Here is a 13,737-nt window from a genome sequence, read left to right as displayed (position 1 = left end):
GATCCAACCCCCACCAACAGACAGATATACATGCAGACAAAACACAGATTCACATTTTAAAAAAAAAAAAAAAAAAAAAAAAAAAAAAAAAAAGCCCAAGTGGAAAAGAAAAAATCTCAAAGACCAGGAAAACTCTTACCAAGTGGAGTGACCCGGGGCTGTACATCCTTCAGAACTTCATGTAACCATTCGGTGAAACGAACATAGTAAAGATCAGAAAATATGTCATCTACTCTTCCGTTTTCAAAAAGATACTAAAAAGAAAGTAATCAAAAAAAATGTTATGGGTAGTCTTTTGAGTAAAACCTTTAGAAAGACATTTTTTTCTCCACCACCACTGCCTTCCCCTTCCCATTCTCTCCAACAAAAGTAACTAGTAAGTCAGAATTGTCCAGCTTGTGTCATTTCCATAGCACACCTTAAATTACATGAGCAGATGCTTATGTTAGTGAGAGCTCAGTCAATGAAGGATCTTTGGTGAATACTGTTCCATACAAGCAAGGCATTGTAGTAAAAACCACAGGAAAGTGGGCCACAGACATGGCTCAGCAATGAAGAGCACTTAGAGCTTGTAGAGAAGACAAGGCTCAGTTTCCAACAGCCACAAAGCCGCTACTGCATGTAGTTGCTCAAGCCACTGTAAGGTTCTACTCTAGAGCCCTGAGGTTTGAAGAAATCTACTTCTCCCCCAGACTATGTCTACATATCCCTCTGTTGTTATCCTTCATCTCATATCTCCTAAAAACTAAGGGGATTTGTATACAAGTTTAGTTTAGTCATACTTCTTCAAATATTTTGTATTAATGTAAGGTACAGCAAAACCTATACTTGAACACTAGATTTTGAGTAATGTATTAATAACAACTATATACATTATCAAATATACTAAATAAATGCTTTGTAATTTAGGAAAAAAAGCTACTTCACATAATCAGTTCTGAGAATCAAATTTAGGCACCAGGCTTGGAGAGCAAGCATTTTCATGGGCTGAGCCACTTCACTGGCCCTCATTAAATATATTTGAACTCATGGTTTTCTAGGTGGAATTATACACATGTATATATTCTCTTCTAAAGTGAACATCTAAGCATTAAAAAGAAAAGTCAGGCAATGGTGTTGTATGATAAAGAACTTGGGAGGCAGAGGCAGGCTGACCTCTGGGTTCCAGGACAGCCCAGGGCTATGCAGAAAACCCAAACAAATGGCAGGATCTATATGGACTTGGCCAGCAGGAATTCAAAGACCACCATATCTCTGGCCCCCACGTGCTGGGTATTACAGTTGTGCCACCACAGTTTTTTTCCCTCCTCACTTCTTATCATTTAAGTAAACTAGGCTAAAGTGAAAACATTCAACGGGAACCCAGTTCAAACATGTTCACATGATGATCTGTGTTCCTACCTTCTGTATACACAAGAAAATGTAGTAGAGTACATCTGGGTCATAGGGTTCACCTTCTCCATTCCGAGCTTCTCGTGTCATTAAACAAAGGCCATAATTCAATTCAGCCACAGCAGATGAGATCAGATCTTCTTGGAACCGCAGCAACTGGCGCCCTGCAAAAGAAGGTCCTAAGGGTAAATCGGAGTCCTGGCAAAAATGATGTCCTAACTGGTTACTCACATTGTTGAAAGGAGAGCTCAGAGAGGATATTGCCCACTAGGGTTCACCACTTTAACCTGTGATCAGAACTTCCCTGTTAATGCACTAACATATGCTATAACACCAACAGGTTTCTTTTCTATAAGAGCGAAAAAATATAAGTAGAAAACCCTAGCGACCACACTATATTATGAGCAAGTAAATGAGTCCAAACCAAGACAGGTTTAAATTTAACCCACTGGCACCTCCCAGATTTTCTCAGAAGCCATTCTTCTTTGGTATCTTTTGTTAATGGTAGAAACAAACAGATCTAAAAATCTGGTCTTGGGCAATCCCATAAATCCTGCTCATTTCATGATGTGAAGACTGCATACTGTTCATCATGACAAAGTATACTTCCAAGCTAGGGGTGTTACCTGCCTGTACTCTGTCTTTCTTGTACTCACATTTTTTGACACACCCCATCATCATCTCCCTCCCAAACACTCACTCCCAATGGGGGCCAATCTGTTTTGAGCATCCTTTTCTAGTTCAGCATTCTTGGTCTGAGCCCAGTTTTTCCATACTTCAAGCCCTTCTTCTGGCTTCAAAGAATTTGGAAGCAAAAGCTCTGGTGAAGGCTGTGGTTGTGACTGTGGCTCAACTTCAGCAACCTGAACAGTTTGTGCCTATGAGAGGGAAACCATCAGAATTGTCAATATTTTTCATTAGGACCTTTAGTAAAAATACCAGAAAATGAAACTTAATTGCTTATTTAATTGGGAAAAACAGATAAAATACCAACCACCAAACCCAACTTTGCAGAATTCATCTGGCTATGGAGACACCAAAGGCAGCAATGTAAACAAGCCAATGCAGCACTTTCCAGCACAGACTGTACCACTTCTCATTGACTAAGTGTATTTTAAACTGTTATGAATGTGTATATGAATGTATGTGGCTGCATGCCATTGGTGTGCCTGTGGAGCTCAAAAAACAACTTATGGAAACCAGCTCCTTGCACTATATGATTCTGAGGTCCAGAATAGACTGAATTCAGGATGTCAGGCTTGGAACAATTGCTGTTACTAAGCCATCTTGCTAGTCCTTGATTCTCATTTCAAAACACCAATATAAACCAAAGATGGAAATACAGGACTGTATTTACCAGTACTTTAGAGACTCAGGCAGGGTACAGGGCCGCCTCAGTGCAAGCTTTGTGGCAAATTCAAGGCCAACCAGGGCTTAAAATAGGACTTGTTATCAAAAAAGAAAAAAGAGCTGGGCACTGGTGGCACACATATTTCCAGAACTCAGAAGGCAGAGGCAGGCAGATCTCCGAATTCAAGTTCAAAATGAGTTCCAGGACAGCCATAGCTACAAAGAAACCCTATCTGGAACTGCCCCCACACCACACTCTGCCAAAAGGAAACACACACAAAAGAAAGCATAAAACCTACAACACACACACACAAACCCTACAACACACCATTACTGTAAACTGCCCTAGCACCTCTCCAAAGGACAGAGGCCAAGTAATCTTTTGAAAACTCCCTAAGTAAGCCAGGCAGGGGTGGCATAGGCCTTTAACTCCAGCACTCAGGAGGCAGTGACTGTTGGATCCCTGTGAGTTCCAGGACAGCCAGTAAAACCCTGTCTAGAAAAACAAAAGCTCCCTAAATAATTAAAGGTTTATTTTCAAACACTGCTTCAAAATTTCACTATGAGAATAAAACACTTAGGCATTTTATTCTTTATAAAGTGACTGAACACATCTGGGTTGGAACCTGAGAATGCTCTATTCCCAGACTATGGTCTGAGTTATCTTCTATGAGCAGAGAATGGAATCCATACCAGTAAGACTAGAGCAGTAGGTGAGTGCTTGGTTTGCAATTTATGAAACACCCTAAAGGCTACGTGCAGCACCTTAGGATACTGGATATGGTAGGTCCTCCCATCTGCAATCCAAGAAGTGCAAAGGAGGAGGCTGAAGAAGCAGAAGCAAAGGGTCACCCTGAGCTAACAGCAAGTTTTAGGAAAACCACATCCAAAACAAGTTTTCCTGTTGAGGATGGAATGATACATGCCTATAATCCTAGCATACAGGAGTCTGGTGGGCGAGGAGCCAATGTTCCTGAGATTATTTTAGTCTAGAACAACCATTTACAAAGACAAGACAAATGGTTGCCATTGTAAAATCAAAGGTAAGACTTCAGAAATTTCATTATTTTCCAGTTTATAAAATCCTTGTATTTTTCACACAGCAGGTTCAAACTGACCTTAAACTCTTGATCCTCCTCCTTTAGCCTCCAAAGTGCTTCTGAAACTACAGGCACATGACACCATACTAGCTTAAAGTTCAAACAATATTCTCTCGTCTAACAACATAATTTTCATCCCTCCGCCCTCCTTTTTTTTTTTTTTTTTGGAGACGGGGCGTAGTCCTCCTTGTCCTGGAATTCACCGTACACCAGGCTGGCTCAAACTCAAGAGATTCTTCTGCCTCTGCCCTCTGCTGGATTAAAGGCGTGCACCACTATCCACTCGCATAGTGTGTGCAAAGACATGTATGTAGGCAAGACACCCACACACCATACAACAAAGTTTAAAAAGAGTGAGAAAAGGGGCTGAGGAGATGACACTGCACCCATATAAAAATGGCAGGCATGGTTAAGAATGTCTGTAACTTCAATACTGAGCCAGGAGACAGATGAATCCTAGGAACTCAGTGGTGATCATCCTAGCCCAAAATAATGAACTTCGGGTTCAATCAGAGAACCTATCTCAGGGTAATAAAATTTAAGAGTGACTGAGTGAACAGAACCTCTGTCCTCTGTCCTCCTAAGATGTGCTCAAGAGGATATGTATCTGCATGTACAAACAGACAAAAATCTTTTGAGCATGATTTTAGCCCTAGCACTTCAGCAGGCAGAGCTCTGAGTTCAAGACTAGCCTGGTGTCCAGAATAAGTTCTAGGACAGCCAGTGCAACACAAAGACACCATCTTGACCCCCAAAAAAAAGGAAAAATATTCAGAAAGAAGAAAACAATAGAACATGATAGTTTATCAGTTGGACATGCCTAATTTTTTAAACTTTTTTTTTTCTATGTAATGTATGTGTCATAGCACCAAGCTACATATTCAGCTCTATTAGAGTTTGAAAAGAACAAGTTTATTTTCATGACTGTCTTGTACACTTAACCCTTTTTGTGTTCTGTTTCTATTTCTTAATATTTATACTGTGTCTGTAAAATAACAAATGTTACTTCTAGTTTTGGTAAATATGTCTAATGTGTGTTTTGAAGGAGTCCACTAGGATGAATGTAGCAAACCTTGTCTAACTAGCCCAGCCTAATCTACACAAGTTCCAGGACAGCCGGAGCTACAGAGAAAAGCCCTGTTTTGAGAAACCAAAATCAAAACAAATCAAGCCAATACTAAGGGGGTCAGTAATATCAGAAAGCAATGGGTACCATGGAACCCAGATAATAGACAGTTCTGATCCACCATGTGAACACTGAGAAGCAAACTCAGGTTCTCTAGAAAAGCACCCCTTTAACTCCTGCACCATCTCTGAAGTCCCTTTATTTTTAAAAAATTGTTTATGTGTGTATGTCTGTGTATTTTATATGTACACATGTTAGTAGGTGTCTTTGGAGGCCAAAGAGGGTCTGTTTCATTGTGTGGCTAGAGTTGTAAGCCATACAACGAGGATGACAAGAACTGAAATGGACCCTGTAGAAGAACCACATGTGCTCTTCACTGCTGAACTATCGCTCTAGCTTTTTTTTTTTTAAAAAAAAAAAAAAAAAAAAAGACAAGGTCTCCTGTACTGTATAATGGCTAAGAACTCATATGTAGCCCATGCCTCCCTTTCTAAAGGTTATTTCAGCTCTGTTCTGCCACACCTAGCATCCTTTCTGTATGTCTTAACATTTCTATAGAACAGTTCACAAACGCCTCTTTTCCCCAATTAAGAATTGTGGTAAGGGAGCTGGAGAGCTGACTCAGCAGTTAGGAACACTAGCTTCCAGAGTGGCACATGCCTTTAATCCCAGCACTGAGGACTCTGAGGCAGGCAGATCCTGAGCTCAAGGACAACCTGGTCCACAAACCATGTTCTAGGACAGCCAGGACTACACAAAGAAACCCTATCTTGAAAAATCAATAAAATAAAGTAAAATGAAATGAAGAAAAAAAACAAAAAACCCCAAAAACACTGAGTGTTCTTCCAGAAGACCCTGGTTCAATCCCCAGTACCACAGGCAGCTCACAACCATCTGTAACTCCAGTTCCAGGGGATTTTACATCTTCTTCTGGGTACATAGGCAACATACGTGGTGTGGATAAATACATGCAGACCAAACACCCATATACATAAAATAAAAATAAGTCAATCAGCTGGGCAGTGGTGGCCCACACCTTTAATATCCCAGAGGCAGAGGGAGGTGGATCTCTGAATTGAAGGTAGCCTAGTCTAAGAGTAAAATCCAAGATAACTGGGGCTACAAGGAAAAACAAAAAGACAAGCAAAAACAAAACATGACTTTTAACAAAAACCTACAACTGAAGCCAGATGCAGTGGTGTACACACATCTGACCTCCTCAAGTATTTGAGAGGCTAAGGCAAGAGAGCTAGTTAAACCCCAACAGGAAAATGAATACAAGTGGAGATAGTTTTCTACAAATAATGGTTAGAGCACTGAGAATAAAATACATTGGAAAGGAGGAGGAACAGATCAGGTCAAAGTGAGGTCAAAAGAGGGGGACTTCACTAGGAATATAGTTTTAAACGATAGGAAATATGAATGAAAGCTTTCAGAAAAGGGACCACTCTCCCCAACTCACTTTAACTGGAATTCAACATGTTCTCACCAGTTCTTTTTGAGAATCAATACATAATTATCTTTCTCATAAGCTCTGAAGTGATATAAACATGGAAGAAACTGTCTTGTTCTGTTTTAGACTTTCTTGTTATGTGGTCTAGGTTGACCCTAAAGAACCTGTGATCCTACTGCCTCATTTTCTGAGGAACTGGTATTATGCAGATGCTTGCAACAATGAGCCAGTTGCTTATTTTACTTTTGCCATTTTCCCCCACCTTTGTTCTCTAAGCCAAAGTAACAATTATGTAGCCATGGATGGTTTGGAACTTGCTAAGAGAACAAGTTGGCCCTGAACTCTGTGCTCTACCTGTCTCTGCCTCCCAAGTGCAGACTTTACAGGTGTATACCCCCACATGCAGTACTTTTCAATGGACCTATTAAGAGGTATTTTTATAATTTATTTCTACCATAATCAAAGATAACTAAAGAAAAAAGCTATCTTACAAGCTCTCTACCAGGAATTTACTACTCGTGTGATAAATTAATAGTTCGACTACAGCTGTAAATATAAGTAACCCACGAACAGTATGAAACACTTTTGGGTCTTCCATTCTTCATAGCACATGCATCATCACAAGATATTACAAAGAAATATAGGCATCTGTGATAAGTTTGTATATGCTTAGGCAGTGAAGGAGTTAGAAAACAGAAAGCTAGTGATAATGTAATAAAACAGTCTCCTGTAAACAGCAGAACTTGGCCATGTGGCTCTGGTTTTAGAGTCAAGAACAGAAGGGACAACTGGGACAAATGATGCTGGCTAGCTGGAGCTAAGAAATTAGTGAAGAGACCCGTGGGCTGGAGAGATGGCTCAGTGGTTAAGAGCACTGACTGCTCTTCCAGAGATCCTGAGTTCAAATCCCAGCAATCACATAATGGCTCACAACCATTATAATGAGATCTGATGCCCTCTTCTGGTATTTCTGAAGACAACTATAGTGTACTTATAATAAATAAACTGATAATTTTTTTTTAATAAATAAAAATCTAAAAAAGACCTGAATCACTGAGGTGTCATCTGGAAAGTGTTTTCTGATAGCACAGAGGTGTTCCAGAGATAGCCAAGGTTGTACCTTGTGATGCAGCTGTACTCATAATGTGTAAGAGTCACCCAGGTGGTACTGGTTTTGAAGGCATGAAGGGGACATGGTCAAAACCTGAGGCTTGGCACTGTGAAAGGCCAGGTTAGGACAAGATGGAGAAGATGCAGCTTCAGTTGCAGTTGATGACATAGGATTTCAGGGGCCATAAAAAGGATTTGAGGTCCGGCACCATGAAGAGAGCCCATGAGAGGCTATTAGTGAAGCCTAATTGCAGTGGAAGACCCCAGTACCATGGGATGATCACCAAGAACAGCAGCAAGTGGAGTGGATCGACCTGAGCTTACAATGCTACAGAGAGCAGAGCTGGAGAAGTGAGGCCAGCCCTCTGGAGGAGCCCGGATGATCATGTGTAGATCCTAGACATTGAAACAAGGAGCTGTAACATTCAAGTTACCTTGGAGACCCCAAGATTTTTGAAATGCCAAAGCTATAGGATATCTGTTGAGGAAAGATGCTAAGAGAGAGTGGAACCAGCCCAAGAGAAAGAAGTTTGTTACTATCAACAAAAATGAAAATGGACATCAGCTATGGAGGTGCAGAGTTTAGAGTTTGCCCACCTGTTTTCCTGTCTTGATTTGGAGATTACATTTAAGTGATTAGAAGAATCTCAGAAGACACTTTAGACTTTTAACATTATTGAGACTGCTATAGACTATGGGAAGTTGGACTAAATGTACTTTCTTATACTCTGCTAGGTATGGCCCCCATAGATTCATATGTTTTTACAAGCCTAAGGGAACCAGAGTGGAATGTGATGGTTTGGCCCTGGGTGTGACACTAATACATGGCTCTGTTGGAGTAGGTGTGTCACTGTGGGTGCGGGCTTAAAAACCTCAACCTAGATGCCTCGAAGTCAGTCATCCACTGGCAGCCTTCAGATGAAGATGTAGACCTCAGCTCTGCCTGTACCATTCCTGCCTAGATGCCGCCAATACTCCCACCTTAATGATACTGGACTGAACCGCTTAACCTGTAAGCTAGCCACAATTAAATGTTGTCCTTTAGAAGAGTTGTCTTGGTCATGGTGTCTGCTCACAGCAGTAAAACCCTAACTAAGATAGCATCCTACCCAAATACTCTCTAAAACTACAAAGACTTACCAGTCATTTTGTTGAATTCCAAGAACGATAACCACCTCCTCACCTACTGTTTCTCTCTCTTCTCCCCCCATACACTATCATCATTATTACAGCAATCATGATGGAATTAAATAATTCAGACACTACAGGTGAGTTCTGTTACACTGGAACCAAAGCAAAATATCACACAGATTAAGTCTTACTTACTGAACAAGTGACCTGCAGCTGCTGCTGTTGTTGTGGCTGTGGTGGTGTCTGTTCTTGTGCAGTTTGCTGTTGCGGCTGCTGCTGTGGGTCCCATATATGTACAGTCTGAGCCGTATTCTGGTATGTGCCTGCTACAGCCTGCACAGCCACTGGAATGTGGATGTTGCCATTCATGAACTGTGCTGGAAAGAGAGAGTTTGCAAGGGTCTGCACTACCTCTTCATGGGAGTTTTTCACTACAGATGTGGTGCCCACCATCTTCTCCTTGTCATCCTCCAGCTTTACAGCTGCCAGGGCTGTGGGTGAGCCGCTGACGTGAACTGCGTTGTAGGCTTCCTGGGGAATGGCAATGTGGGTAATGCTCTGCTGCTGAGGGTCCCCCCGGGGCTGGGCAGAATAAACAGGGATGGTCCAAGTTTCTCCTGTAGGGCTAGTTATGGTCCCAGTGGCACTGTACAGGTGGGCACTGTCTACTGTCAGTAAGTCCGGCCTCAAAGACACATAACTCTGTTGCTGGCCTTGTGGAATGGCCAGCACAGTGGCCACTGGCTGCCCTGAGATGGCGTAGGACACGGTGATGGGCATGTCCACTTTGCGTTTCTTCACTGGCTGAAGGACACTGGCTGTGCCAACCCTCCGTTCCCCTTCCCTGGGTGAGCCCTGTTGGGATGGTGGTGGGGAAAGAGCACCCACGGTCTGAATTTGAATCTGCTGGCCTCCAGCAAGAGATTGGCCAGCCACCAACTGAGCCTGGATTTGTTGGTGTGGGATATGTTCCTCTGGGATTTCTGTAGCTTGGATCTGCTGCGCTGCCTGCACATGCTGCACCTGTATCTGAGCTGCTTGCAGCTGCGAGGGGCTGGGGCTCTGAAGAGATGGAGTCTGGATGGATGGGGCTGCAGACTGTGGTGCTTGGCCTTGAATCTGCACCTGGACCTGGATGGGTTGCTCAGCAGGCTGGTGAACGGTGAACTGTGGGGAAAGTTGCTGAGTTGAGACCTGTTGTGGAGACTGCTGTACCTGCACCTGTACCTGTAGAAACAAGATTCCCCAGTGAGAAAAAGCAGGTAGCATGAAGAAAACTTTTTGGCAGGACTCTGTATAATATTATCAGTCAATGCTTCTGCAGTCACAATGCCTCAAACCAAATTCAGTATCACAGTAAACTGAGTGTGAGATATATCCATCCCAGGAAGTAAAACAAGAAAAAAACATTACAACTTTAAGCATATACTTAAAGTAGGTGTTCTCATTTATTAGGGTTTGAGTATTGGCTCAATGTCAAATTATTATAAATAAAAAATTTTATATGGCCTGGAGAGATGGATCAGTGGTTTAAAGTACTACTAGCTGGTCTTAGAGAGGACCCAGGTTCTATTCCCAGCAGCAACATGGTGACTCACAACTGTTTCTAACTCCAGTCCTAGAGGTTCCAACGCTCTCCTTGGACTGCCACAGGTACCAAACACATGCATGCAAACAGCAAATTTTAAAGTGTAATAAAAAATAGAATTCTGAGCTGAGTGGTAGTGATGTATACCTTTAGTCCTAGCATGACAGAAGGATCTCTGAGTTTAAGAACAGCCTAGTTTACAACAATAAGGATTAAACAGAGAAACCTTGTCTGGAAGAATAAACAACAAAACAACAAAAATGGAGTTCTCTGGTAAAAATCAGGTAGGATTTTTCAGGACTACTTTGAAAAAAATTGCTTCACCTACATATTAAGAGTTGGTATTAGGCACAGTGGAGCAGGTCTTTTATCACAGCACACAGTGAATTCTAGATATAAGTACAGCTAAAGCATGTTTGCCTAGCACATGCAATAGATCAGATTAAAAAAGGAGGATGCACAAGTGTAATGTTTTCAGAATATAATCCACTTGCTATTTCAGCTTCAGAAATTATACAAGTTTTCCTTTTACTTCTCTGTGGTATGTTTTCCTCCTCTTCTTGCATATTCAGTGGTAAGAGGAATCCAGGACAAGCCCTCCAAACACTTACTCTACCTCTAACATTTGCTATACCCACCAAGTTCCATAGATAAGCCTGCTTATATGTGTTTTGTTTGTTTTTGTTTGAGGCAGAGTCTAACTACATAGCCCTGGTTGTTCTGTAACTCACTAATGTAAACCAGGCTGGCCTTGATCTCACAAATATCTCACAAATACCTGCCCCTCTCCTGAATGCTTGGATTAAAGGAGTGCACCACCACAACAGACCTAATTTCTTCTTTATAAGCACTTCAAACACATAAATTCTTCATGTTGGGCACACTTAAAACCTTAACAACAGTCAGTGGGATGGTTCAATAGGTAAATTGCTGCATATGCCTGGAACAAGGTGAATGGCCAGGAATGGCTCTACAAAGTTGTCCTCTGACCTCCAAATGTACTCCATGGCATGTATACCTATATATCATACATACCCACATATGCACACACACACACAATTGATACATAAAATAATGTCCTGTTTTTGACACTGGGTGGGTGGTGGTAGCTAACAAGGCAGAGGTAGATGGATCTCTCTCTGTCTGAGGTCCAGGCTTGCCTGGTTTACATAGTGAGTTCCAGTATAGCCAAAGCTACAAAGAGAAATCTTGTCTTGAAAAACAAAAACAAACAAACAAAAAAACCATTCACACCAAAAAGTAGAAACTAGCATGTAAACAATTAACTGTTAAACTATTAGCCAATGCAGAAGTCTGATGTAATTCAGAAATAAAACTAAATAAATGTTTTCAAGTTACCTAAATATATACAACTTTTAACTTCAAAGATTATTATCATGAGTATATGATATGGGGAAGGGGAGGCCATGGCATACATCTTCAAATAGTAGGTCACCAGTCCTCAAGTTGTATTTGGCAGATGCTCGTAATCCTAGCTACTCAGGAACCTGAAGTAAGCAGATCCATTATACAGAAGGTGTTTGAGGCCCGCTTAGGCAACTTAGAGACAGTTACTCTCACATTAAAAGGTAAAATGAAAGGTTAGTGACAGAGCTTGGCAGTATAGTGCTTTCCTAGCAAGCTCAAGACCTACTTCCAATGTACAACGCTTATTATTTATTATTATTATTATTATTATTATTATTATTATTATTATTATTATTTTGGTTAGTACTCCCTCAATGTATGAACAGCTATTCAGACCATATAGAGGGGCAGGTGAGAATGCATCAGTGGGTAAAAATATTTCTCATGCAAGCATGAAGACTTGAGTGTAGAATTCCAGCATCTACATGAAAAATATATTCAGGTAATTCTAAACAGGGGATTCCAGAGTTTCACTGGCCAGCTAGTCTAGCCAATCAGTGAACTCTAGATTAGGTAAGAGAAAATGTCACAGGGGTAGCAGTGGGGGTTGGGGGGAGGAGGAGAGGTGGTAAATGATGAGCAGCCACCAACTTCTGCAGATAGATGCACATAAGTACTGTCTTGGATTAGATACTTAACCTAGACAAGATTTAAAGAAAGAATACAAGAATATATGTGTTGGTTTACAATGCCTTTTTAATATGAGTTTGCAGGGGATCCTAGATTGAGTCCCTCACAGCTCTTAAGGAATGAATACATGTTTTAAAATGCTTGTTCAATACCCAATCTTTGTTTATAGCAGGGGATTGTTCTGAATAGCCTTTAGATCTCAGCTTGGTAAATCCAGAGGAATGTTCCATCTTCCCAACAATTCTCCTGAAGTAACACTCTCTTGTTACCTTATTCTGAATCTGTACTTTACTTCTGGCAATTTTTCAGATTTCATGGTTTTGGGCAAGATGGACCCAGAACTCCAATACTCCTAGCTTCCACCTTCCAAGAGCTAGAATTACAGGCATGTACCATCATGGTCAGAAGACTTGTTTTCTTCCAGACGGGGTTTTGTAATATCAGCCTTCTTCAGCGTTCAGAGTGCATAAATTACACTTGAGTTACACCTAGTTAATGTAGAGAGTTTTAAAACATGTTTGTTATTGCATGTGTGTTTTATGTCATGTATGGGTGCACATGTACCACGGTGCATGTGCAGAGAAGTCAGAGGGCAATTTTAGGCAATCAATTCTCTTCTTTCATCTATGGATTCTAGCAATGAAACTCAGGTCACTATTTATGCCACAGGCAATTTAACTGCTGGGTCACTTCACCAGCCACATTAAATGGGTTTTGATTTTATTTTCTCCTTGGCATTGTGAAGAATTTTCTTACTCTCTACAATATCTAATGAGGGAAATGTAGTTGGGTGTGGAATGCACCTGTAATCCCAGGCACTTAGGGAAGTATGTTTTGAGTTTGAAGATAGCCAGGACAACATGAATTACAGTATGAAATCCTGCCTCAAAAATAAAAATAAGATGTAAAAAAAAAAATGGGGAAAAATGTGTTCTCAGGAACCTATCTTATGAATTAAAAGATTTCTACTTCTATTATAAATGTTGAGTGTGATGGCTGCATATGCTCAAACAAGGGAGTGGCATTATATGTGGCCCAGAGAATGACACTATTAGAAGGTGTAGCCTTGATGGAGGAAGTGTGTCACTCTTGGCCTGGGCTTGGAAACCCTCCTCCTAGCTTCCTGAAGATAGTCTGTTCCTGGCTTCCTTTGAATAAAGATGTAGAACTCTCAACTCCTCGTGCACCATGCTTGCATGGAGGCTGCCATGCCTTGATGATAATGAACCGAACCTGTTAACAGCAGTAAAACCCCAACTAAAACAGAAGTTGGTACCAAGAACTGGGGAATTGCTATGATAGGCCTGACCATGCTTTTGTTTGGAACAATGTGGATTTGGGGACTTTAGATTTGGAAAGCAATGGTATGCTTTAAATGGGGCTTAATGGATCATCCTAGTAGGAATATGGAAGCCTTTGTTGCTGGGAG

General features: G+C 41.2%; 1 protein-coding gene across 6 annotated transcripts in view; it reads right to left on the bottom strand.

Annotated features, from left to right (window-relative positions):
- QRICH1 (glutamine rich 1) overlaps nt 1-13,737 on the bottom strand; it is a 36,403-nt gene that overhangs the window by 9,279 nt on the left and 13,387 nt on the right. For 5 of the 6 annotated variants that reach the window (XM_080934130.1, XM_080934133.1, XM_080934131.1 and 2 more), the window contains 4 exons: nt 8,858-9,889; nt 2,093-2,270; nt 1,402-1,556; nt 140-254 (listed from right to left, as the gene is read on the bottom strand). In XM_080934130.1, the coding sequence (XP_080790256.1) occupies nt 140-254; nt 1,402-1,556; nt 2,093-2,270; nt 8,858-9,889 (1,480 nt within the window). The remainder of the gene's footprint in view (nt 1-139; nt 255-1,401; nt 1,557-2,092; nt 2,271-8,857; nt 9,890-13,737) is intronic. The other variant, XM_080934134.1, reaches the window with a different exon arrangement.

This window comes from Micromys minutus (genome assembly GCF_963924665.1).
Source record: "Micromys minutus genome assembly, chromosome: 21".
In the NCBI taxonomy this organism is placed as follows: domain Eukaryota; kingdom Metazoa; phylum Chordata; class Mammalia; order Rodentia; family Muridae; genus Micromys; species Micromys minutus.
This window is presented reverse-complemented; position numbering and strand designations above follow the sequence as displayed.